We start from the raw sequence: 27,701 nt of genomic DNA on the forward strand, positions 1-27,701 counted from the left end.
TTTGTTGAGGATTTTTGCATCTAAATTCATCAGTGATATTAGCCTGTAATTTTCTTTTTTTGTGACATCTTTGCCTGGTTTTGGTACCAGGGTGATGGTGGCCTCATAAAATGAGTTTGGGAGTGTTCCTCCTTCTGCTATATTTTGGAAGAGTTTGAGAAGGATGGGTGTTAGCTCTTCTCTAAATGTTTGATAGAATTCGCCTGTGAACCCATCTGGCCCTGGACTTTTGTTTGTTGGGAGATTTTTAATCACAGTCTCAATTTCGGTGCTTGTGATTGGCCTGTTCATATTTTCTATTTCTTCCTGGTTCAGTCTCGGAGGATTGTATTTTTCTAAGAATTTATCCATTTCTTCCAGGTGATCCAATTTATTGGCATGTAGTTGCCTGTAGTAGTCGCTCATGATCTTTTGTATTTCGGAGGTGTCAGTTGTTACTTCTCCTTTTTCATTTCTGTTGATCTGCATCTTCTCCCTTTGTTTACTGATAAGTTTGGCTAATGGTTTATCAATTTTGTTTATCTTCTCAAAGAACCAGCTTTTAGTTTTATTCATCTTTGCTACTGTTCCCTTCATTTCTTTTCCATTTATTTCTGATCTGATCTTTATGATTTCTTTCCTTCTGCTCACTTTGGGCTTTTTTTTTGTTCTTCTTTCTCTGATTGTTTTAGGTGTATGGTTAGGTTGTTTATTCAATATTTTTCTTGTTTCTTGAGGTAGGACTGTATTGCTATCAGCTTCCCTCTTAGAACTGCTTTTGCTGCGTCCCATAGGTTTTGGGTTGTTGTGTTTTCATTGTCATCTGTTTCTAGGTAATTTTTGATTTCCTCTTTGATTTGTGCACTGATTTCTTGGTTGTTTAATAGCATATTGTTTAGCCTCCATGTGTTTGTATTTTTTACGGTTTTTTTCAGGTAATTGATATCTAGTCTCATGGCGTTGTGGTTGGAGAAGATGCTTGATACAATTTCAATTTTCTTGAATTTACCGAGGCTTGATTTGTGACCCAAGACGTGATCTATCCTGGAGAATGTTCCATGTGCACTTGAGAAGAAAGTGTATTCTGTAGTTTTTGGATGGAATGTCCTATAAATATCCATTAAGTCAAGATGGTCTAATGTGTCATTTAGAGCTTGCGTTTCCTTATTTATTTTCTGTTTGGAAGATCTGTCCATTGATGTAAGTGGGGTGTTAAAGTCTCCTACTATTATTGTGTGACTGTTGATTTCCCCTTTTATGGCTGTTAGCATTTGCCTTATGTATTGAGGTGCTCCTCTGTTGGGTGCACAGACATTTACAACTGTTATATCTTCTTGGATGGATCCCTTGATCATTATGTAGTGTCCTTCCTTGTCTCTTGTAATAGTCTTTACTTTCAAGTCTAATTTGTCTGATATGAGTATTGCTACTCCAGCTTTCTTTTGACTTCCATTTGCATGGAATATCTTTTTCCATCCCCTTACTTTGAGTCTATATGTGTCGCTAGATCTGAAGTGGGTTTCTTGTAGACAGCACACGTAAGGGTCTTGTTTTTGTATCCATTCAGCCAGTCTGTGTCTTTTGGTTGGAGCATTTAATCCATTTACATTTAAGGTGATTATTGACATGTATGTTCCTATTCCCATTTTCTTAATTGTTTTGGGTTTGTTTTTGTGGGTCTTTTCCTTGTCTTGTGTTTACTGCCTAGAGAAGTTCCTTTAGCAGCTGTTGTAAGGCTGGTTTAGTGGTGCTGAATTCGCTTAACCTTTGCTTGTCTGAAAGCTTTTGATTTCTCCATCAAATCTGAATGAGATTCTTGCTGGGTAGAGTATTCTTGGCTGTAGGTTTTTCTCTTTCTGGACTTTAATTATCTCCTGCCACTCCCTTCTGGCCTGCAGAGTTTCTGCAGGAAGATCAGCTGTTTTCCTTATGGGTTTTCCCTTATATGTTGTTACTTTTCTCTTGCTGCTTTTAATATTTTTTCTTTGTGTTTGTTTAATTTTCGTTAGTTTGATTAATGTGTGCCTCAGTGTGTTTCTCCTTGGGTTTATTCTGCATGGAACTCTCTGCAATTCTTGGACTTGGTTTACTATTTCCCTTCCCATGTGGGGTAAGTTTTCCACCATAATCTCCTCAAATATTTTCTCAGACCCTTTGTTTTTTTCTTCTTCTTTTGTAATGCCTGTGATTTGAATGGTGGCACGCTTAATGTCATCCCTAAGGTCTCTGAGACTGTCTTCCGTTCTTTTTATTCTTTTTTCTCTTTCCTGCTCTGTGGCAGTTATTTCCCGCATTCTATCTTCCAACTCACTTATTCCTTCTTCTGTCTCAGTTATTCTGCTGTTTATACCATCTAGAGTATTTTTAATTTCGGTTATTTTGTTATCTATTACTGTTTGTTTGCTCTTTAGTTCTTCTGAATCCTTATTAACTGTTTCTTGTATTTTCTCTATTTTGTTATCAAGATTTTGGATCATCTTTACTATCATTACTCTGAATTCTTTTTCAGGCAATTTTCCTATTTCCTCTTCAGTTATTTGGTCTTGTGGATTTTACCTTCTTCCTTCATCTGTGACATAGTTTTTTGTCATCTCATTTTCCCCCCACTTTGGATGGGTGGGATTGTGTTCCTGTCCCACTGGGTGTTTGGCCTGAGGTTTCAAGCACTGGAGTTTGTAGGTTGTTGAATATAGCTGGGTCTTGGTGTTGAGGTGAGAACCTCTGGGAGACTTCACTCTGATGAATATTCCCTGGGAACTGGGTTTCCCTGTTAGTCCAAAGTTTTGGACTCAGAGCTCCCACCTCAGGAGCTCAGGCCTGACCCTGGGCTTGTGACAAGATCCCACAAGCTCTGTGGAGCAGGAAAACGAAAAAAATTAAAAAAAAAAAATTAAGAGAACAGCAGAACAATAGCAAGATAAAAAATACGATAGGAGGAAACTAACAGATGTGTTAGAAAATATTAAAAAAAAAAGATGGAGCAACAACTGGAAGGTAAAACAACTGCAATAGCCGAAGTGAGGAGGTGGGAAGAAAAAAAAGAAAACGAAAGAGAAAAAGAACAGGAAAAGGAAAAAAAAAAAAAGCCAGAAAAGGCCTTGGCTGTGGGAGCAGGGCTTAGATAAGGAGCAGGGAGTTTAGGCAATGGGAAGGGCCTACACTTAGAAAAGGCCCTGGGGGTGGTGGGGAATGAATGGGGCTTAGGCCCAATGAGGCAGAGGGGCCCAGGAATGCCTCTGGTTCTGGGAGCAAAGGACCAGGTCAAGGTACCCAGCCAGCTCTCCGGGCCCAAGTTGGTGGGACAAATGCTAGGCACCTCCGCTAGTCCTCCAATCTCGGAGGGTCGCTCCCCCTTGGGTTCTCTTCTTCCTCACCACCCCCCTCCTATTCCCCCAGGACCCTCACAGCTGCAGGAGGCACTGGAAGGAAGGAGACCAGACTCTGATGCCCAACAGGCTTCCCAGGGCCAACTGGGCTAGGGTAACGCCTGCGGCACTTCCCAGATCTCCCAGTCTCGTAGGGTCCCTGTCTGCCTCTCTTTCTCTCCCCTGCCCCCCACTCTCCTAGGTCCCAAGCAGCTGGAGGGGGCCCTGGACTGTGAAAGACCAGGTCCGTGAGCCTAGCAGGCTTCCCAGGGCTAGTGGGCAGTGGAAATACCTTCTCGGCCTCCCTTGATCCTCCAATCCCAGAAGGCCCCCTCCCCTGCCCACCTCTCCTCTCCTCTTCTCCCCTGCTTTCCTTCTACACCCCTAGGACCAGTGAGACCTAGAGGGGCCCCTGGAGGACCAAAGACCAGGCCTGGGGGTGCAACAGGCCTCCCAGTGCCAAGTGGGTAGGGACATTTCCTGCAGTGTCTCCCCTGATCCTCCAGTCCTGCAAGGTCCCCCCCACTGCTGTCTGCCTCTCTTCCTCTTCTCCTCTCCTCCCTCCCTCCCACGCCTGTAGGACCCACTCAGCTGGAGAGACCAAGGGACCAGACTCAGGAGCCCAGCAGGCCATCAGGCCCAAGTGGGCAGGGGAAATATCCTCCGCACCTCCCCTGGTCCTCTGGTCCTGGAATGTCCCACCACTGGTCTACCTCTCTTCCTCTTCCCCTGCCACACTCCAAAGTCCCTGGGACCAACGCATCTGGGAGGGGACCCTAAAGAGTTGGAAACCAGGCCTGGGAGCCCAGCAGGCTGCCCAGGCCAGTGGGCAGCAGAAATGCCTTCCACTCCTCCCCCATCCTCTGATCCCAGAGGGTCCCTCCCCCCTCCACCTCTCTTCTTTTCCCCCCACCTCTTCCCTCCTGTACTTCTAGGACCAACAGGCTGGAGGAGCCTTGGAAGGTGGAGGACCCGCCTGGAAGAAATAACCGGTGGCGCCTCCCCTATTCTTCTGACCTGGAAAGATCCCTTCCCAACCCCACTGTCTGCCTCTCTCCCTCTCCCCCGCCCCGGCCCCCTCCCCCCCATGCCCCAAGGACCCTCGTGCTGGAGGGGGGCCCATAGAGTGAAGGACCAGGCCTGGGAGTCCAGTCGGCCTCCCTGGCCAAGAGGGCAGGCAAAACGCCCTCATGCCTCCCTGTCCCCCCACCCCCACCTGTCCGCCTCTCCACCTCTTCGCCCCTCCTCCCTCCTTCCCACACCCCCACAACCCAGGCAGCCTGGAGGGGGCCTTGGAGGGTGGAGGACCCTGCTGGGGAGCCCAGCAGGCTCCCAAGCCCAGAAGCTCAGCAAGCCTCCTGGCCTCCTGGGTGGGAGAAACCCAGCTGTGGTTTCATGACCTCCCCAGCCCCCGACAGTCCCTCCAGGTGGGAACCTCCCCCTCACCCAGCTACCCCCCAGGGGCGCTGGTTCCGTCCAGCTTCCCCTTCCCCTGACGTCCCCCAGGTTCTACCCGGTTGCTCCGGGGTTCCTGCGGTTTCTTTGGCCCTCAGGTCCCCTGCTGGCCTCTGGCAACCTATCTATTTGTGGGGAGATGCGATCTCCGCATCTTCTCATGCTGCCATCTTGACTTCGCCCCCTAACCTAGATTTTATGGAATTTTCTGTCCTCACACCCCAAACCATCATTACTTAACTCATGTTTTTAATGCCTATTTCATAGCATTATTTCATGTCTTTTTTTTTAAATTAATGTTTATTTTTGGCTGCACTGGGTCTTCGTTGCTGCACACGGGCTTTCTCTAGTTTCACGGAGTGCGGGCTTCTCACTGTGGTGTGCAGGCTTCTCATTATGGTGGCTTCTCTTGTTGCGGAGCACAGGCTATAGGCGCGTGAGCTTCAGTAGCTACGGCACACAGGCTCAGTGGTTGTGGCTCATGAGCTCTAAAGCGCAGGCTCAGTAATTGTGGTGCATGGGCTTAGCTGCTCCGTGGCATATGGGATCTTCCCGGACCAGGGATCAAATCTGTGCCCCCTGCATTGGCAGGTGGATTCTTAACCACTTCGCCACCAGGGAAGTCCAATTTCATGTCCTGTATTATAAATCTCTTCAAATTCTTTTTGGAAATGGATAGGTATAAATATTAAAACGGTAGAGAAATATGTATTAGCAAATAAGAATAAAGTGTTTGCATACCTTTGAAGATTTCTTCTTTTCCTTGGAACGCTTTGGATTTGATACTGAAGACATTAAAATTCTACTGATTTCAAGTCCAGTTTGAAGCTACAATATTAAAAAAAATTCATTAAATTGATTTTTATCAAGTTTCTTCCTTCTCAAAAACATTATAATGAGGGATCAGATCTCAATTTATAAACACAAAAATGTTTTTTGAGGAAGAAAAGAAAACCCCAAATACCACTTTTTTGTGTGTAAAAGTCACCAAGTCTACTGGTAATAAAATCATTTTCTATTTACAAGAGAATTAATAATTTTATATACCTCAAACTGAAAACAATCTATAGCAGGAGTTCTTTCAACTGAGAATATAAATGTTTGTCAGAATTTCAAAAGACCGAAAGGTCTCTTGGCAATATGTCCAAGTATATGAATATACTGGCTGACCTACTCAGAACTACATTATTATAGCAAAAAGAGACAAAACTAACAGTCTAGAAAGTGAAAATTAGAGTCTAGAATATAGGCTTCAGTTAATACAGTATAATAATGGGGATTCTACTGTGATAGATGATATAATGCTCTATTCACCTGAGAAGCTTTGTCTTGGAAGAGCTTACGCTGATGTTCTTCTTCCTTTAGTTTTTCCTCCAAATGTTTAATCTTGTCCTGCAAAAGAATAAAAAAACTGGGATTAGTGTACAAAAACTACAGCCAAATATCTTTTATTCCTTTTCCAAGTAGAGTCCTTAGGGTCTTGACTCTTAATATTTGGTAAATTAAAGCAGAAAGTAAGAAAAAGGTATGGCAAAAGATGCTAAGTTTTTCTTGGCTTTTTCCTGTGCTTCTTTACCTGTTATTATATATGAGAAGAACAAAGGAAATGCAAAGAATGTATATGGCACAGACTTTATTAACTTTCATCAACAAAATCATAATAATGAAAATTTGGGAGATTTTAAAGGTCTAGAAGGTCAAACAATTATAGTCTTGGGTCTCAATGTTTCTTTCAAAACATACACAAATCACAATAAATGTCTACTTATGCTGTACTTAGGGAAATAATAGTAATACACATGAAACAATATGATTTGACCCAGATCATGTATATACTGTATAACCTTATACACATAAGTATTTCATCTTATATCCATGGTGTAGTTTAGAATAGGAAGACAGTACACTTCAAAGGGAGAGCTTCCTGAGTGTTGGAAAACTCAAGGAAGGCTTCATAGAGGAAGCAGGACTGGGAGAAACTCCTATGAAATGGATAGGATTTGGGTGGAAAAGGAGAGGGCATTTCAGGACAGGATCTAGAATAGGCTTAACTTAAATGCAAGTGGTGAAAGGCAGTCTTTTCAATATCCTTTAGGTAAATTATCTAACAAATGAAAATGTTCTCCCATTGCAGAAGAAGCCAAAGCTACAATTTCACATCAAAAGGCAAGCTCATTCGTGCTGTGATAGAATACATTTTTTCATCTCTATAGGCAGGAATTCATATCTGGATTACTAAAAGTAATGAAGTTTTACAAATCTAATTTTTTTGCATATTCACATACATTGTAATTATGCTTAACACTAAAGATTTACTCCTGGCATCACCACTTCAAAGAAACAAGTGGAAGCTTACCTCAGCAATTTTCTGAGTTGTTGTAAGTTTAAAACATTCTTTTTCTAAGACATCAAGTTTTTCAAGTTTTGCTTGCAGCTTCATATGATCTTGTTCTTTTTCCCTTTGAAGCTGGGCCTGGAAAGGAAAAAAACAAAACCTAAGTTTGGCAGGTAATGCCAATGACTCAAGAGCAATACAATTTCTGAGAATTCAAAGCACAAAATAAATCTGTCATGAGAAACACATAAATACATGTACTGTACATACTTTAGGTGCTTAGCAAAAAACAAGAACATATATTTTTAACAAAAGAAAATACTTATAAAAAACAAATGTAATGTGTAAAAAAAGATATTAGATCAGTGGAACAAAATCTTCTTTGTATCTTTATATAATATTTCTACTACGGAAAACATCATCAGTGAAACCTGTATTAAATAAACAAGGAGTTATTCACAAGGTGACCAAACCAGTCATTGATTTACCCTCTCTCTAAATATAACATAGAAAAGCAGAGGAATAAAACATACAGAGAACAATCTTCTATGAACTTAAAACTGCTCTAAAAAAATCTATTAACGAACAAAAAACCAAAACAACCAATAAACAGTCTTGATGACCTGTGGTCTAACATTCAATTGGAATTACAAAAGGAGAGAAGAGACAAGTTAGACAAGAAAAATTATTTGAAGGATAATGGCTAAAAATGTTCCAATTTTGATGCAAAATTATTAACTGACAGATTCAAGAATCCAAAACAAACAAACAAAAAAATAACCCGAGCAGAATAAATACAATGAAAACCACATTTGGGCATATTATCAAATGGTTGAAAACCAGTGATAAAAAAAAAGGAGCCTGAGAAATAACATATTATGCACAGGGGAATGAAGATGACAATTCTCATTAGAAACTATGAAATCCAGAAGACAATCGAGACAACAGCTTTAATGTGCAAAAAGAAAAAAAGCATCAGCTAGAATTCTTTATCCAGTGAAACCATCCTTCACCAATGATGGTGAAATAAAGCCTTTTCCAGACAAATATATGCTAAGAGAATTCCCAGCATACTTTTAAAAGAAGTGCTTCAGACTAAAGGAAATGACCCTAGATGAAAAATTTGAATCTACACAAAGAAATAAAAAGCTCTGGAAATGATAAAAATGTGGGTGTATATGTATGTGTGTGTGTGTGTGTGTGTGTGTGTGTGTGTGTGTGTATATATATCCTTTTTTCTTAATTTTCTTTAAAGGAAAACTGATCATTTAAAGTACAAACAAAAACAATGTATTATGAGTTATATAACATATGTAGAAATAAAATGTATGAAAACTGTAGCACAAAGGGGGATAAACAGAAGCATACTGCAGTAAGGATCTTATATTACATGTGAAATTTTTAAATACTAATTCATGGCAGACTGTGGTAAGTCAAGAAAACATATTTCAACTCGTAGAGCAGCTACTAAAAAGGAGGAGAAGGGGAAACGTACCAGGAGGAAGAGAAGTCAACAGAATATAAGAAGAAACAACTAGAGAACTTAAAAAATATTTTAAGCTGAAAGATAATAAAAATATAAAATATCAAAATCTGGGATTGCCATATATACATTACTAATAAGAAAAAAAATCAAATTGTACACTTTAAATATATGCAGTTTATTGCATGTCAATTATATCTCAATAAAAGTTCCTAAAAAAAATAAAATAAAATGAATGACCACAGTATGTATAATTAAAAAAAAATCTGTGGGATGCAGGTAAAGCAGTATTTAGAGGGAACTTGATAGTTTTAATCACAAGATATAAGATTTAAGAAGAAATACAAAAAGTTTTAAAATAAATAATCTAAGTTTCTAACATACAAACCTAGGGAAAAAATAGCAAATTAAACCCTACATAAATAGAAGGAAGGAAATAATAAAGATGAAGTGGAAATCAACGAAATAGAAAATAAAAACATTTTAAAAAGGATTTAAAAAAATCAATAAAATTGATAAAGTGATGGGTAGAGTGATAATTTTAAAAAAGAGAAAAAATACAACTTAGTAATATCAGGAATGAAAGAGAGGACTTCTCTAAAGACACAAGAAGAAACAGAAAATCTGAGTAGCCCAATCTCTGTTATAAATAAATTGAATTCATAATTCAAAAACAATCTATGTTTAAAGAAAGCACCAGTCCCAGATAGCATCTATCAAATTTGAATTCTATCAAACATTTGAAGAGGAAATAATAGTACTTTTATACAAGGTCTTTCAGAAAATAGAAGATACAATCTTCCCAGCTAATTTTATGAGGCCAACAAAACCATCACACCAAAACCAGACATTAATTATAAACGTAGATCCCTCATAGAAAAAAAAAATCACAAAAATAGTTAAGCAAAATATTAGCAAACTGAATCAAGCAAAGTAAAAAAAACAATACTATATCAAGATCAATTGGGGTCTATACCAGGAATACAATGTTGATTAACATTTGAAAATCAAACAGTGTAACGTACTGTGTTAACTGAATGAATGAGAAAAATCACATGACCCTTTTGCTAGATGTATTGATAGAAAAACCAATTCACAAAATTTGATATCCATTCACAATAAAAGCTTTTAGCAAACTAAGAATACAAAGTAATTTCCACAGCTTGATAAGGGACAACTAAGAAAAACCTAGAGGTAATATCTTAGTGAAAGATTGACATCTTTCTCCCAAAAATCAGAAAGAAAACAAGGATATCAGTCTTTACCACTTCTAATTAACACTGTACTAGCTGTAATAGCCAGTGCGATAAAGTGCGAAAAAGAAATAAAAGCCACAAAAATTGGAAAAGGAAATATAAAACTGTTTTTATTCACAGATGACATGATTATGTATATAGAAATTCATTTGAAAATATGAAAACTACTAGAATAAATTTAGCAAGGCTGCAGAATACAAAGTCACACAAAAATCAATTATATTTTTATATGGCAATAATAGAAAAATGGAAAACAAGTCCAATATTGCTCAAAATAGCATTAAGAAAACAAAGTTCTTAGAGATAGATTTAACAAAAGATGTGCAAGACCTCTCATAAAAACTACAAACCACTGTGAAGAGAAAGTAAAGAAGACTGAAATAAATAGGGAAATAGACCACAATCATGGATTGGAAGATTCAATATTTTTTCAGTTATCAATTTTCCCCCAAATGATCTATAGATTTAACAAGATCCCAATCAAAATCTCAGCAGAGAGAAAAGATGGCAGCGAAGTAGAGAGACGTGGAGTGCATCCCTCTCCACAGATGCATTGGGAATGCACGGAAGGACGCAGTCATTCCCACAGAGAACCAGCTGAACACCAGCAGACGGCCTCGGACACCAGAAAGGACTGCAGGGAGCCCGACATAGCCGCGCCTCTGCAACAGGCAGTGGAGAGACGCCCTGCGGGCCACCTAAGGAGCTCAGGGATAACAAGCACCCTCAGGCGCCCGGGCGGGGCTAGATTAAAACCCCTTGAAACACCAGCAGCAGGGAGGCTGCCGAGAGGAAAAAAAAAAAAAAAAAACAACAGCATCAAAAAGAAAAAAAACTCCGAGAGAGGCCCAACTCTAAGACTTTCTGTATACGCCTGAGCCACCAGCGCCCTCTGCAACAGGCACCTCCAAGCCTGACTGAAACAGCAGTGCGCCACTGCTCACTCACTCCCAGGAGAAGGAGCCACTATTGTACCCTCTCCCTCCCCACACACCGACGCTTACAGACGAACAATAAAGGAACCTCTGCTGGTCACAGAATAACGCAAAAAAAACACAAGGCAAGGAGAAGGACACTTACAGCTGAGACGCTAAGGAAACAGAAATAGTAGTATTAATACCTATTGAACTGGACCATTCTGGGATCAGTTCTGGATTTTTTTTTTTTTTTCTTTCTCTCTCTCTCTCTCTTTTTTTTTTTTTCTTTATTAAATACGATCTTAGCCCTAAGGGATCTACAAGTTTTATAACATAATTTTTTAATGATATTTTTTATTCTTTTTTTTTTTTTTTGCCTTTTTATATACTCCTATATCTAGCTAAGTTTTTGGTAGTATGGACAAAATATCTCTCATACTTTCCTTTCATCCCTATCTTTTATACATTTCTATTCCTTTCTTTTTATTTCCATATTTCCAACCACATTACACTCTTCTGTTCCCCTTTCTTCCAGCCATTTTAAGTTTATTTTATCTTAACATACTTATAAGCAACACTATCGGTCTGCTCAGACTCCTTGCTCTATTCTCCAGAGGACGCACTGCCTTGGTATTTAATATTAGGCTTTTGTCTTTATCTTAGTTCTTAATACAGCTGTCTAATTACATTCTGAGAATCTCCATACTCTCTGGTGGTACTCCAGCTCATTTCTATATTTGATCCTAGCTTACAAAATCTCCCTGGATTGATGTTTGTATGTGTAGGGTGTTATTTGTTGTTTGTTTGCTTTTGCTTTTGTCTCTGATTGGTTCTGTTTCAGCTGTCAATTTCTGCTGGGTTTCTCTTTGAATATCTGAAAGCATACTGGGGTTCTGTCAGGTCTTTCTAGAGCCTTATGTCCTAACGGATTCAGTAATTGTGTGTCTTATACATGTATGTGTTTCCTAGACTTAATATTCGTTTAATCCAATACTTGGACATTAGTCTGAGGCTTGGACAGTCTTCTATAAACACCTCTATCGCCAGGACAAGCAACCCCAAAAGTCTGGACAACCATGAGGAAACAAAGAAACACCATGCAGGCAAAGGAGCAGGAAAAAAACCTACAAGACCAAATAAATGAGGAGGAAATAGGAAAAATGCCTGAAAAAGAATTTAGAGTAATGATAGTAAAAATGATACAAAATCTCGATAACAAAATAGAGAAAGTACAAGAAACAGTTCATAAGAACTCAGAAAAACAAACAGCAATGGATAACAAAATAACCGAAATTAAAAATACTCTAGATGCTATAACCAGCAGAATGACTGAGGCAGAAGAACGAATAAGTGAGTTGGAAGATAGAATGGGGGAAATAGCTGCCACAGAGCAGGAAAAAGAAAAAAAAATAAAAAGACTAGAAGACAGCCTCAGAGACCTCAGTGATAACCTTAAACGTACCAACATTCGAATTATAGGCATCCCAGAAGAAGAAGAAAACAAGAAAGGGTCTGAGAAAATATATGAAGAGGTTCTAGTGGAAAACTTCCCCAACATGGGAAAGGAAATAATTAACCAAGTCCAAGAAGCTCAGAGAGTCCCATACAGAATAAACCCAAGGAGAAATACACCAAGACACATATTAATCAAACTAACGACAATTAAACACAAAGAAAAAATCTTAAAAGCAGCAAGAGAAAAGCAACAAACAACATATAAGGGAAAACCCATCAGGATAACAGCTGACCTTTCTACAGAAACTCTGCAGGCCAGAAGGGAATGGCAGGATATACTGAAAGTCCTGAAAGAGAGAAACCTACAGCCAAGAATACTCTACCCAGCAAGAATCTCATTCAGATTTGAGGGAGAAATCAAAAGCTTTCCAGACAAGCAAAAGTTAAGAGAATTCAGCACCACCAAACCAGCCTTACAACAAGTGCTAAAGGAACTTCTCTAAGTAGGAAACACAAGAAAAGGAAAACACCTATAAATACAAACCCAAAACAATTAAGAAAATGGTAATTGGAACACACATGTCAATAATCACTTTAAATGTAAATGGATTAAATGCTCCAACCAAAAGACACAGACTGGCTGAATGGATACAAAAACAAGACCCTTCTATATGCTGCCTACAAGAAACCCACTTCAGACCAAGGGATACATATAGACTGCAAGTCAAGGGATGGAAAAAGATATTCCATGCAAATGGAAGTCAAAAGAAAGCTGGAGTAGCAATACTCATATCAGACAAATTAGACTTGAAAGTAAAGACTATTACAAGAGACAAGGAAGGACACTACATAATGATCAAGGGATCCATCCAAGAAGAACATATCACAGTGGTAAATATCTATGCCCCCAATATAGGAGCACCTCAATACAGAAGGCAAATGCTAACAGCTATAAAAGGGGACATCGACAGGAACACAATAATAGTGGGAGACTTGAACACCCCACTTACATCAATGGACAGATCATCCAAACAGAAAATAAATAAAGACACACAAGCTTTAAATGACACATTAGACCATCTCGACTTAATTGATATTTATAGGACATTCCATCCAAAAACGACAGACTACAATTTCTTCTCAAGTGCACACGGAACATTTTCCAGGATAGATCACATCTTGGGTCACAAATCAAACCTCAGCAAATTCAAGAAAATTGAAATCATATCAAGCATCTTCTCAGACCACAACGCCATGAGACTAGATATCAATTACAGGAAAAAAACTGCAAAAAATACAAACACATGGAGGCTAAACAATTCACTCTTAAACAACCAAGGAATCACTAAAGAAATCAAAGAGGAAATCAAAAAATATCTAGAAACAAATGACAACGAAAACACAACAACCCAAAACCTATGGGATGCAGCAAAAGCAGTTCTAAGTGGGAAGTCTATAGCAATACAGTCCTACCTTAAGAAACAAGAAAATGATCGAATAAACAACCTAATCTTACTCCTAAAACAATTAGAAAAAGAAGAACAAAGAAACCCCAAAGTGAGCAGAAGGAAAGAAATCATAAAGATCAGAGCAGAAATAAATGAAAAAGAAAGAAACCATAAGAAAAATAAAGAAAACTAAAAGCTGGTTCTTTGAGAAGATTAACAAAAATGATAAACCATTAGCCAGACTCATCAAGAAAAAAAGGGAGAAGATGCAAATCAACAGAATTAGAAATGAAAAAGGAGAAGTAACAACGGACACCTCAGAAATACAAAAGATCATGAGAGACTACTACAAGCAACTATATGCCAATCAATTGGATAACCTGGAAGAAATGGATACATTCTTAGAAAAATACAATCTTCCAAGACTGAACCAGGAAGAAATAGAAATCATGAACAGACCAATCACAAGTACAGAAATTGAGGCAGTGATTAAAAATCTCCCAACACACAAAAGCCCAGGACCAGATGGGTTCACGGGCGAATTTTATCAAACATTTCGAGAAGAGTTAACACCTATCCTTCTCAAACTCTTCCAAAATATTGCAGAAGGCGGAACACTCCCAAACTCATTCTACGAGGCTACCATCACCCTGATACCAAAACCAGGCAAAGATGTCACAAAAAAAGAAAACTACAGACCAATATCACTGATGAATATAGATGCAAAAATCCTCAACAAAATACTAGCTAACAGACTCCAACAGCACATTAAAAAAATCATACACCATGATCAAGTGGGGTTTATCCCTGGGATGCAAGGATTCTTCAATATACGCAAATCAATCAATGTGATACATCATATCAACAAATTGAAGGATAAAAACCATATGATCATTTCAATAGAAGCAGAAAAAGCTTTTGACAAAGTTCAACATCCATTTATGATCAAAGCTCTCGAGAAAATGGGCATAGAAGGAAATTACCTCAACATAATAAAAGCCATATATGAAAAACCAAAAGCCAACATCGTTCTCAATGGAGAAAAACTGGAAGAATTCCCTCTAAGAACAGGAACAAGACAAGGGTGTCCACTCTCACCACTGTTATTCAACATAGTTTTGGAAGTGTTAGCCACAGCAATCAGAGAAGAAAAAGAAATCAAAGGAATCCAAATTGGAAAAGAAGAAGTAAAATTGTCACTCTTTGCAGATGACATGATATTATATATAGAAAACCCTAAAGACTCTACCAGAAAACTGCTAGCACTAATTGATGAGTTTAGTCAAGTAGCAGGATACAAAATTAATGCACAGAAATCTCTTGCATTCCTATACACTAACAACGGAAGAGCAGAAAGAGAAATTAAGGAAACTCTCCCATTCACCATTGCAACCAAAAGAATAAAATACCTAGGAATAAACCTGCCTAAGGAGGCAAAAGATCTGTATGCAGAAAACTTTAAGACACTGATGATAGAAATCAAAGACGACACAAACAGATGGAGGGATATACCATGTTCCTGGGTTGGAAGAATCAACATCGTGAAAATGACTGTACTACCCAAAGCAATTTACAGATTCAATGCAATCCCGATCAAATTATCAATGGCATTTTTCACAGAACTAGAGCAAGAAATCTTACGATTTGTATGGAAACGCAAAAGACCCCGAATAGCCAAAGCAATCTTGAGAAGGAAAAATGGAATTGGTGGAATCAGGCTTCCTGACTTCAAACTATACTACAAGGCCATAGTGATCAAGACAGTATGGTACTGGCACAAAAAGAGAAAGGAAGATCAATGGAATAGAATAGAGAACTCAGAAGTAAGCCCAAACACATATGGGCACCGTATCTTTGACAAAGGAGGCACGAATATACAATGGAAAAAAGACAGCCTCTTCAAGAAGTGGTGCTGGGAAAATTGGACAGCAACATGTAAAAGAATGAAATTAGAACACTTCCTAACACCATACACAAAAATAAACTCCAAATGGATTAAAGACCTCCATGTAAGGCCAGACACTATAAAACTCCTAGAGGAAAACATAGGCAGAACACTCTATGACATCCATCAAAGCAAGATCCTTTTTGACCCACCTCCTAGAATCATGGAAATAAAATCAAGAGTAAACAAATGGAACCTCATGAAACTTAAAAGCTTTTGCACAGCAAAAGAAACCATAAACAAGACTAAAAGGCAACCCTCAGAATGGGAAAAAATAATTGCCTATGAAACAACGGACAAAGGATTAACCTCCAAAATATACAAGCAGCTCATACAGCTTAATACCAAAAAAGCAAATAACCCAATCCACAAATGGGCAGAAGACCTAAATAGACATTTCTCCAAAGAAGACATACAGATGGCCAACACACACATGAAAAGATGCTCAACATCACTCATCATCAGAGAAATGCAAGTCAAAGCCACAATGAGGTATCACCTCACACCAGTCAGAATGGCCATCATCACAAAATCTGGAAACAACAAATGTTGGAGAGGGTGTGGAGAAAAGGGAACTGTCCTGCACTGTTGGTGGGACTGTAAGTTGGTACAGCCACTATGGAAAACAATTTGGGGGTTCCTTAAAAAACTACAAATAGAACTACCATATGATCCAGTAATCCCACTCCTGGGCATATACCCAAAGAAAACCATAATCCCAAAAGAAACTTGTACCATAATGTTTATTGCAGCACTATTTACAATAGCCAGGACATGGAAGCAACCGAAATGCCCATCAACAAATGAATGGATACAGAAGATGTGGCATATATACACAATGGAATATTACTCAGCTATAAAAAGGGATGAGATGGAGCTATATGTAATGAGGTGGATAGAACTACAATCTGTCATACATAGTGAAGTAAGTCAGAAAGAGAAGGACAAATATTGTATGCTAACTCACATATATGGAATCTAAAAATGGTACTGATGAACTCAGTGACAAGAACAAGGACGGAGATACAGAGAATGGACTGGAGAACTCGAGGTATGGGCGGGGGTGGGGGGTGAAGGGGAAATTGAGACGAAGTGAGAGAGTAGCACAGACATATATGTACTACCAACTGTAAAATAGTCAGTGGGAAGTTGCTGTATAACAAAGGGAATCCAACTCGAGGATGGAAGATGCCTTAGAGGAGTGGGGCAGGGAGGGTGGGGGGGACTTGAGGTGCGGGAGTCAAGGAAGGGAGGGAATACGGGGATATGTGTATAAAAACAGATGATTGAACCTGGTGTACCCCCCAAAAAAATAAAAAAAAATAAAAAAAACTAAGGGGAAAAAAAAAAAAATCTCAGCAGACTTATTTTTTAAAATATGCTACACTGGTTATAAAATTTATATAGAAGTGTAAAGGGTCTATAAAACCACAATAATCTTTAAAAAGAACAAACCTAGGGCGTGCCGCTGGGTCCCGCCGCCCCACTCTCCTGCCCTGCCACCGCACTGCCAGCCCACGGTCTGCTCACCCATAGCCGCCAAGGGTCCTGTGTGTAAGGCAAGTTATTGTCCACACCCTCCCGGCAGCGGGGGAAGCCCACCAACACCAAGGGTGCTGCAATCAGGACCAACTTCCCTGGGAGAATGCACAGCACACCTCAGGCTCACACTGACCTCTATTGCTGCAAGCAATCCTGCAGATTTCAGTTAGACTGCCAGATCCCTCGCTACCCTGACCCTGAAGCTGCAAGTGAGCCCCAATCACCCTCTTTCACCCCCTCTTGTCTGGGTGGAGAACCGACTCCTGAGAGCAACCCACAAGCAAAGTAGGGAGCAAAACCAAAACTGATCCCCGAGGACTGCAGGACCAAAGAAGAGAAAGAAAAATAGCCACAGGAGGAGCAGGTTTAATGCCTACAATAGGCTTGAAAGAACGTGCATCTGTGGATCACCTGAATAGGTGAGTGTTTCTACAATGGAAGCTGTAGACATAGGGGGCAACTGGGGACTGTGGGGACAAATACACACAGGACTAATACCAGATCACAGTCTGAGCTGTCCACAGTCCTCTCCACAGCAGGGGCAGAGCCATACCTAGAAGTACTGGAGGACTTTTTGGTATGCTTATCTTGTTTCTGGTTTTAGGTATTTGCTAGTTAAATCTTTACTGTATATATGTGTAGGTGGATTTGCTTGTAATTGGTATGAGCACTCTCTTCTTTCTTTTTTCTGCTCTCTCGTTTTCTTTTCTCATTGGTTTCTTTTCCTCTTCTCTTTCCGCAAGTGCAAGTGTGCACATCTTGTGTGATTTTGACTGATTAGAGTTGCTTTTACCACCATTCTTGGGGATCTGTCTATCCTTTCCCTTTCTTCCTTTTCTTCCTTTTTTTTCTTTGCTCTCCTTCTACCTCCTTTTTCTCCATGCTGTGCAGCTTCCAGGGTCTTGGTGCCCTGGCCAGGGGTCGAACCTCGACTTCTGAGACAGCAGAGCAGAATCCAGGACACAGGATCACCAGAGAATTTCTGACCCAATGGAATATTAATCAGCAAGTGCTCCCCCAGAGTCCTCATTTTCAACACCAAGCTCCAAATCCAATCAAAGGCCAGCAAGCTCTAGTGTTTGACACCTCAAGCCAAACAGAACAGAGATAAGAGGAATTTCTACTAGGCAGCACAGGGAAAAGAGACAGCAACTACAATAAATTAGACAAAATGAGAAAACAAAGAAACACCCTGCAGGCAAAGGAGTACAATAAAAATCCAAAAGACCAAATAACTGAAGAGGAAATAGGAAAACTGCCTGAAAAAGAATTCAGAGTAATGATAGTAAAGATGATCCAAAATCTTGATAACAAAATAGAGAAAATACAAGAAACAGTTAATAAGGATTCAGAAGAACTAAAGAGCAAACAAACAGTAATAGATAACAAAATAACCGAAATTAAAAATACTCTAGATGGTATAAACAGCAGAATAACTGAGACAGAAGAAGGAATAAGTGAGTTGGAAGATAGAATGCGGGAAATAACTGCCACAGAGCAGGAAAGAGAAAAAAGAATAAAAAGAACGGAAGACAGTCTCAGAGACCTTAGGGATGACATTAAGCGTGCCACCATTCAAATCACAGGCATTACAAAAGAAGAAGAAAAAAACAAAGGGTCTGAGAAAATATTTGAGGAGATTATGGTGGAAAACTTACCCCACATGGGAAGGGAAATAGTAAACCAAGTCCAAGAATTGCAGAGAGTTCCATGCAGAATAAACCCAAGGAGAAACACACTGAGGCACACATTAATCAAACTAACGAAAATTAAACAAACACAAAGAAAAAATATTAAAAGCAGCAAGAGAAAAGTAACAACATATAAGGGAAAACCCATAAGGAAAACAGCTGATCTTCCTGCAGAAACTCTGCAGGCCAGAAGGGAGTGGCAGGAGATAATTAAAGTCCAGAAAGAGAAAAACCTACAGCCAAGAATACTCTACCCAGCAAGAATCTCATTCAGATTTGATGGAGAAATCAAAAGCTTTCAGACAAGCAAAGGTTAAGCGAATTCAGCACCACTAAACCAGCCTTACAACAGCTGCTAAAGGAACTTCTCTAGGCAGTAAACACAAGACAAGGAAAAGACCCACAAAAACAAACCCAAAACAATTAAGAAAATGGGAATAGGAACATACATGTCAATAATCACCTTAAATGTAAATGGATTAAATGCTCCAACCAAAAGACACAGACTGGCTGAATGGATACAAAAACAAGACCCTTACGTGTGCTGTCTACAAGAAACCCACTTCAGATCTAGCGACACATATAGACTCAAAGTAAGGGGATGGAAAAAGATATTCCATGCAAATGGAAGTCAAAAGAAAGCTGGAGTAGCAATACTCATATCAGACAAATTAGACTTGAAAGTAAAGACTATTACAAGAGACAAGGAAGGACACTACATAATGATCAAGGGATCCATCCAAGAAGATATAACAGTTGTAAATGTCTGTGCACCCAACAGAGGAGCACCTCAATACATAAGGCAAATGCTAACAGCCATAAAAGGGGAAATCAACAGTCACACAATAATAGTAGGAGACTTTAACACCCCACTTACATCAATGGACAGATCTTCCAAACAGAAAATAAATAAGGAAACGCAAGCTCTAAATGACACATTAGACCATCTTGACTTAATGGATATTTATAGGACATTCCATCCAAAAACTACAGAATACACTTTCTTCTCAAGTGCACATGGAACATTCTCCAGGATAGATCACGTCTTGGGTCACAAATCAAGCCTCGGTAAATTCAAGAAAATTGAAATTGTATCAAGCATCTTCTCCAACCACAACGCCATGAGACTAGATATCAATTACCTGAAAAAAACCGTAAAAAATACAAACACATGGAGGCTAAACAATATGCTATTAAACAACCAAGAAATCAGTGCACAAATCAAAGAGGAAATCAAAAATTACCTAGAAACAGATGACAATGAAAACACAACAACCCAAAACCTATGGGACGCAGCAAAAGCAGTTCTAAGAGGGAAGCTGATAGCAATACAGTCCTACCTCAAGAAACAAGAAAAATATTGAATAAACAACCTAACCATACACCTAAAACAATCAGAGAAAGAAGAACAAAAAAAAAGCCCAAAGTGAGCAGAAGGAAAGAAATCATAAAGATCAGATCAGAAATAAATGGAAAAGAAATGAAGGGAACAGTAGCAAAGATGAATAAAACTAAAAGCTGGTTCTTTGAGAAGATAAACAAAATTGATAAACCATTAGCCAAACTTATCAGTAAACAAAGGGAGAAGATGCAGATCAACAGAAATGAAAAAGGAGAAGTAACAACTGACACCTCCGAAATACAAAAGATCATGAGCGACTACTACAGGCAACTACATGCCAATAAATTGGATCACCTGGAAGAAATGGATAAATTCTTAGAAAAATACAATCCTCCGAGACTGAACCAGGAAGAAATAGAAAATATGAACAGGCCAATCACAAGCACCGAAATTGAGACTGTGATTAAAAATCTCCCAACAAACAAAAGTCCAGGGCCAGATGGGTTCACAGGCGAATTCTATCAAACATTTAGAGAAGAGCTAACACCCATCCTTCTCAAACTCTTCCAAAATATAGCAGAAGGAGGAACACTCCCAAACTCATTTTATGAGGCCACCATCACCCTGGTACCAAAACCAGGCAAAGATGTCACAAAAAAAGAAAATTACAGGCTAATATCACTGATGAATTTAGATGCAAAAATCCTCAACAAAATACTAGCCAACAGAATCCAACAGCACATTAAAAGGATCATACACCATGATCAAATGGGGTTTATCCCTGGAATGCAAAGGTTCTTCAATATACGCAAATGAATCAATGTGATACACCATATTAATAAACTGAAGGATAAAAACCACATGATCATCTCAATAGATGCAGAAAAGCTTTTGACAAAATTCAACACCGATTTATGATAAAAACTCTACAGAAGGTGGGCATAGAGGGAACATACCTCAACATAATAAAGGCCATATATGACAAACCCACAGCCAGCATCATTCTCAATGGTGAAAAACTGGAAGCATTCTCTAAGATCAGGAACAAGACAACGATGTCCACTCTCTCCACTACTATTTAACATAGTTTTGGAAGTCCTTGCCACAGCAGTCAGAGAAGAAAAAGAAATAAAAGGAATCCATATTGGAAAAGAAGAAGTAAAACTGTCCCTGTTAGCAGATAACATGATACTATACATAGAAAATCCTAAAGATGCCACCAGAAAACTACTCGAGCTAATCAACCAATTCGGTAAAGTTGCAGAATACAAAATTAACACACAGAAATCTCTTTTCTATACACTAACAACAAAGGACCAGAAAGCGGGATTAAGGAAACAATCCCATTCACCATTGCAACAAAAAGAATAAAATACCTAGGAATAAACCTAACCAAGGAGGTAAAAGACTTGTACTCAGAAAACTATAAGACACTAATGAAAGAAATCAAAGATGACACAAACAGATGGAGAGACATACCATGTTCTTGGATGGGAAGAATCAATATTGTGAAAATGAGTATACTACCCAAAGCAGTTTCCAGATTCAATGCAATCCCTATCAAATTACCAATGGCATTTTCCACAGAACTAGAACATGAAACTTTACGATTTGTATGGAAATGCAAAAGACCCTGAATAGCCAAAGCAATCTTGAGAAGGAAAGACGGAGTTGGTGGAATCAGTCTTCCTGACTTCAGGCTATACTACAAGGTTACAGTGATCAAGATAGTATGGTCCTGACACAAAAACAGAAATATAGATCAATGGAACAGGATAGAAAGCCCAGAGATAAACTATGGTCAACTAATCTATGACAAAGGAGCCAAGGATATACAATGGAGGAAAGGCAGCCTCTTAAACAGGTGGTGCTGGGAAAACTGGACAGCTGCATGTAAAAGAATGAGAATAGAACACTCCCTAACACCATACACAAAAATAAACTCCAAATGGATTAAAGACCTAAATGTAACGTCAGTCAGTATAAAACTCCTAGAGGAAAACATAGGAAGAACACTCTTCGACATAAATCACAGCAAGATCTTTTCTGATCCACCCCCTAGAGTAATGGAAATAAAACCAAAAATAAATGAGTGGGACCTAATGAAACTTCAAAGCTTCTGCACAGCAAAGGAAACTATAAGCAAGATGAAAAGACAACCCTCAGAATGGGACAAAATATTTGCAAAGGAATCAACAGACAAAGGATTAATCTCCAAAATATATAAACAGTTCATCCAGCTCAATATCAAAAAACAAACAAACAAAAAAAACAACTCAGTGAAAAAATGGGCAGAAGACCTAAATAGGCATTTCTCCAAAGATGACACACGGATGGCCAAGAGGCAGATGAAAAGCTGCTCAACATCACTAATTATTAGAGAAATGCAAATCAAAACGACAGTGAGGTATCACCTCACACCGGTTAGAATGGGCATCATCAAAAAATCTACAAATGGTAAATGCTGGAGAGGATGTGGAGAAAAGGGAACCCTCTTGCACTGTTGCTGGGAATGTAAATTGATACAGCCACTATGGAGAACAGTATGGTGGTTCCTTGAAAAACTAAAAATAGAACTACCATATGACCCAGCAATCCCACTCCTGGGCATATACCCAGAGAACACCATAATTCGAAAAGACACATGCACCCCAATGTTCATTGCAGCACTATTTACAATAGCCAGGACATGGAAGCAACCTAAATGTCCATCAACAGATGAATGGATAAAGAAGATATGGTACATATATACATTGGAATATTACTCAGCTGTAAAAAGCAATGAAACTGGGACATTTGTAGAGACATGGATGGACCTGGAGACTGTCATACGGAGTGAAGTGAGTCAGAAAGAGAAAAACAAATACCCTATACTAACACATATATGCAAATTATATAAAAATGGTACAAATCAACCAGTCTGCAAGGCGGAAATAGAGACCCAGATGTAGAGAACAAACACATGGACACCAAGTAGGGAAAGCGGGGAGGGTTGGGGGGGAATGAATTGGGAGATTGTGATACCAAATTGTATGCTGTAAATATATACAGTTTATTGTATGTTAACTGTATCCCAATAAAAGTTCTTAAAAAAAAAAGGAAGATCTGAATAGCAGCTGCTATTATTTAGAAGGGACATAAACTATCTGAAAAAACAAAACAAAACAAAACCATATGATCATCTCAATCAGAAAAAGCTTTTGACAAAGTTCAACATCCATTTATGATAAAAGCTCTCCAGAAAGTGGGCATGGAAGGAAGTTACCTCAACATAATAAAAGCCATATATGACAAACCAAAAGCCAACATCATTCTCAATGGTGAAAAACTGAAAGCATTCCCTGTGAGAACAGGAACAAGACAACAGTGCCCACTCTCACCACTATTATTCAACATAGTTTTGGAATTTTTAGCCACAGCAATCAGAGAAGAAAATGAAATAAAAGGAATCCAAATTGGAAAAGAAGTAAAATTGTCATTCTTTTCAGATGACATGGTATTATACATAGAAAACCCTAAAGATTCTACCAGAAAACTGCTAGCACTAATCAATGAATTTAGTAAAGCAGCAGGATAAAAATTAATGCACAGGTGGTGCAGTGGTTAAGAATCCACCTGACAATGCAGGGGACACAGGTTCGATCCCTGCTCCAGGAAGATCCCACATGCCGCGGAGCAGCTAAGCCCATGCGTCACAACTACTGAGCCTGTGCTTTAGAGCCTGTGAGCCACAACTACTGAGCCCATGTGCTGCAGCGACTGAAGCCCATGCTCCTAGAGCCCATGCTCTGCAACCAGAAAAGCCACAGCAATGAGGAGCTCGCGCACCACAATGAAGAGTAGCCCCCACTCACCTCAACCAAAGAAAGCCCGCACACAGCAAAAAAGACCCAACACAGCCAATTACATAAATAAATTAATTTAAAAAAACTAATGCCCAGAAATCTCTTGCATTCCTATACACTAACAACGAAAGAGCAGAAAGAGAAATTAAGGAAACACTCCCATTCACCACTGCAACAAAAAGAATAAAATACCTAGGAATAAACCTTCCTAAGGAGGTAAATGATTTGTATGCATAAAAGTATAAGACTGATGAAAGAAATCAAAGACGATACAAACAGATGGAGGGACATATCATGTTCTTGGGTTGGAAGAACCAACATTGTGAAAATGACTATGCTACCCAAAGCAATTTACAGATTCAACACAATCCCTATCAAATTACCAACAGCATTTTTCAAAGAACTAGAACAAGAAATCTTACGATTTGTATGGAAACGCAAAAGACCCCAAATAGCCAAAGCAATCCTGAGAAGGAAAGACGGAGCTGGAGGAAATCAGGCTCCCTGACTTCAAACTATACTACAAGGCTATAGTGATCAAGACAGTATGGTACTGGCACAAAAACAGAAAGAAAGATCAATGGAACACAATAGAGAGCCCAAAGATAAACCCACACACATAGGGGCACCTTATCTTTGACAAAGCAGGCAAGAATATACAATGGAAAAAAGACAGCCTCTTCAATAAGTGGTGCTGGGAAAATTGGACAGCTACAAGTAAAAGAATGAAATTAGAACACTTCCTAACACCATACACAAAAATAAACTCCAAATGGATTAAGGACCTAAATGTAAGGCCAGACAGTATAAAACTCTTAGAGAAAAACATAGGTAGAACACTCTATGACATATATCAAAGCAAAATCCTTTTTGACCCTCCACCTAGAATAATGGAAATAAAATCAAAAATAAACATGGGACCTAATGAAACTTAAAAGCTTTTGCACAGCAAAAGAAACCATACACAAGACAAGAAGGCAATCCTCAGAGTGGGAGAAAGTATTTGCCAATGAAGCAACAGACAAAGGATTAATCTCCAAAATATACAAGCAACTCATGCAGCTTAATACCAAAAAAGCAAATAAACCAATCCACAAATGGGCAGATGACCTAAATAGACATTTCTCCAAAGAAGACATGGAGATGGCTAACAAACACATCAAAAGATGCTTGACATCACTAATTATTAGAGAAATGCAAGTCAAAGCCACAATGAGGTATCACCTCACAACAGTCAGAATGACCATCAACAAAAAATCTAGAAACAATAAATGCTGGAGAGGGTGTGGAAAGGGAACCTTCCTGCACTGTTGGTGGGAATGTAAGGTGGTACAGTCACTATGGAAAACAGTTTGGAGGTTCCTTCAAAAACTAAAAATGGAACTACCATATGACCCAGCAATCCCACTCCTGGGCATATACCCAGAGAAAATCATAACCCTAAAAGAAACATGTACCATAACGTCCATTGCAGCACTGTTTACAATTGCCAGGACATGGAAGCAACCTAAATGCCCATCAACAGATGAATGGATAAAGAAGATGTGGTACATATGTACAACGGAATATTACTCAGCCATAAAAAGGAATGAAATGGAGCCATATGTAACGAGGTGGATAGACCTAGAGACTGTCATACAGAGTGAAGTAAGCCAGAAAGAGAAAAACAAATACCGTATACTAACTCACATATATGGAATCTAAAAACAATGGTACTGATGAACCCAGTGACAGGGCAAGAATAAAGATGCAGATGTAGAGAATGGACTTAACGACACAGGGTGGGGGGGATGCAGCAAAAGGGGAAGCTGGGACAAAATGAGAGAGAAGCACTGACATATATACACTACCAACTGTAAAATAGATAGCTTGTGGGAAGTTTCTGCATAACACAGGGAGATCAACTCGATGATGGGTGCTGCCTTAGAGGGCCAGGATAGGGAGGGTGGGAGGGAGTCACGGGAAGGAGGGGATATGGGGATATATGTATAAATACAGCTGATTCACTTTGGTGTACCTCAAAAACTGGCACAACAGTGTAAAACAATTATATTCCAGTAAAGAGCTTTGGAAAAAAAAAAAGAACAAAGCTGGAAGATTCACACTACTTGAGTTCAAGACTTATTATAAAGCTACCTGGTATTAGTATATGAACAGACCAAAAGAAAATACAGAGTCCCAGAAACAGACTTTATCTTTGTCAACTGATAGTTGACAAAGGTGCCCAATCAATTCCATGTGAGAAAAGAAATCTTTTAACAAATGTTGCTGGAACAACTGGGCATCCACTTGGAAATTTAATCTTGAATATGTCCTCTGACCATGCAAAAATTAATTACAGATGGATCACAGGAAAAAAGTGAAAACGAAAAGCTGTTAGAAGAAAACAGTTTGATAGTTTCTTATAAACATACACCTACCCTGTGGTTCAGCAATTATACTGCTAGATATTTATCCAAGAGAAATTAAAAATATGGTCACAAAAAAATTCGTACAAGAATGTTCATAGCAGCTTTATTCATAATACCTCCAAACTGGCAACAGGCTAAATGTCCATCAACAGAAAAATGGATAACCAAATTGTGGCACATCTATATAATGAAATTCTATACAGCAATAAAAGGAATGAACTACTGACACATACAACAACATGGAGCAATTTAAAAGCCTTTATGTTAAACGAAAGAATCAGACAAAAAAGTGCCTTTCTATGATCCAATTTATATGAACTTCTAGAACAGGCAAAATTAATCTGAAATAAAATAAATCAGAATAGTAGTTGTGTTGTTGGGAGGTGGGGAGAGAGCAGGGAAAAACTTGGCAGAGATATAAGAAAATTTCTGCAGTGATAAGAATGTTCTGTTATTTGGTAGGATTGTGGATTACTTGAGCATATTCATTTATCAATAATCACTGAAGTGTACACTTAAGACCTGTGCATTTCATTGGATATAAATTATACTCCAATAAAAACATTTAAAGAATGGCTAAAAGTCACTTATCTACAATATTTAGCTAGGACAGGAATTTCTAGGTTATTTTATAAGATAAAATGTGAATTGGTGAATAGATAGATGTTAAGTACTATCTTGAGCTTTTAATTGGCATTTTCCTGGTTACTAATGAGATTGATCGAGTTTTCTATAAATGTATGACCACTTATGATTCCTTTTATCCTGCAAAATGCCTCTTCATAACTTTCCCCATTTTTCTACTGCTTTGTTACTTTTTGTATCTTGCTTAAAAAATCTCTCTGAATTCAAAGGTTATAAAGATACTGTTCTGTATTTTCTTCTAAAAATTCCAAAGTTTACATTTAAGTCTTTAATCCATCTGGAATTTATTTTTGTGTACGGTGTGAGGTAGGGATCCAATTCCTTTCTTTCTTTTTTTTTCTATCAGACAAATAATCAATTTTCCCAAGACCGTTTACTGAAGTCTAACTTTTCTCCAATGTTCTTCAATGGCATCCTTGTTTTATACTGAGTTTCCATATAAGTGGGTCTGACTATATCCTATTCCTTTATTCTAGTTGTCTGTTCATGCAAATATCATGTAAATTTTGATAGCATCAACATGTAATCGAGCAAGACCTCACCTTATTCTTCTTCAGAATCGCTTGGCTACTCCTGGACCTTTCCTT

At 38.7% G+C, this 27,701-nt stretch overlaps 1 protein-coding gene across 5 annotated transcripts in view; it reads right to left on the minus strand.

The window, feature by feature from the left end:
* The window catches only part of CEP57L1 (centrosomal protein 57 like 1), an 83,184-nt gene that overhangs the window by 12,245 nt on the left and 43,238 nt on the right, over positions 1 to 27,701 (minus strand). For all 5 annotated transcript variants that reach the window (XM_057737927.1, XM_057737928.1, XM_057737929.1 and 2 more), the window contains 3 exons: positions 7,156 to 7,272; positions 6,114 to 6,191; positions 5,541 to 5,627 (listed from right to left, as the gene is read on the minus strand). In XM_057737927.1, the coding sequence (XP_057593910.1) occupies positions 5,541 to 5,627; positions 6,114 to 6,191; positions 7,156 to 7,272 (282 nt within the window). The remainder of the gene's footprint in view (positions 1 to 5,540; positions 5,628 to 6,113; positions 6,192 to 7,155; positions 7,273 to 27,701) is intronic.

The sequence above is a fragment of the Hippopotamus amphibius genome, chromosome 6 (assembly GCF_030028045.1).
Source record: "Hippopotamus amphibius kiboko isolate mHipAmp2 chromosome 6, mHipAmp2.hap2, whole genome shotgun sequence".
NCBI classification, from domain to species: Eukaryota; Metazoa; Chordata; class Mammalia; order Artiodactyla; family Hippopotamidae; genus Hippopotamus; species Hippopotamus amphibius.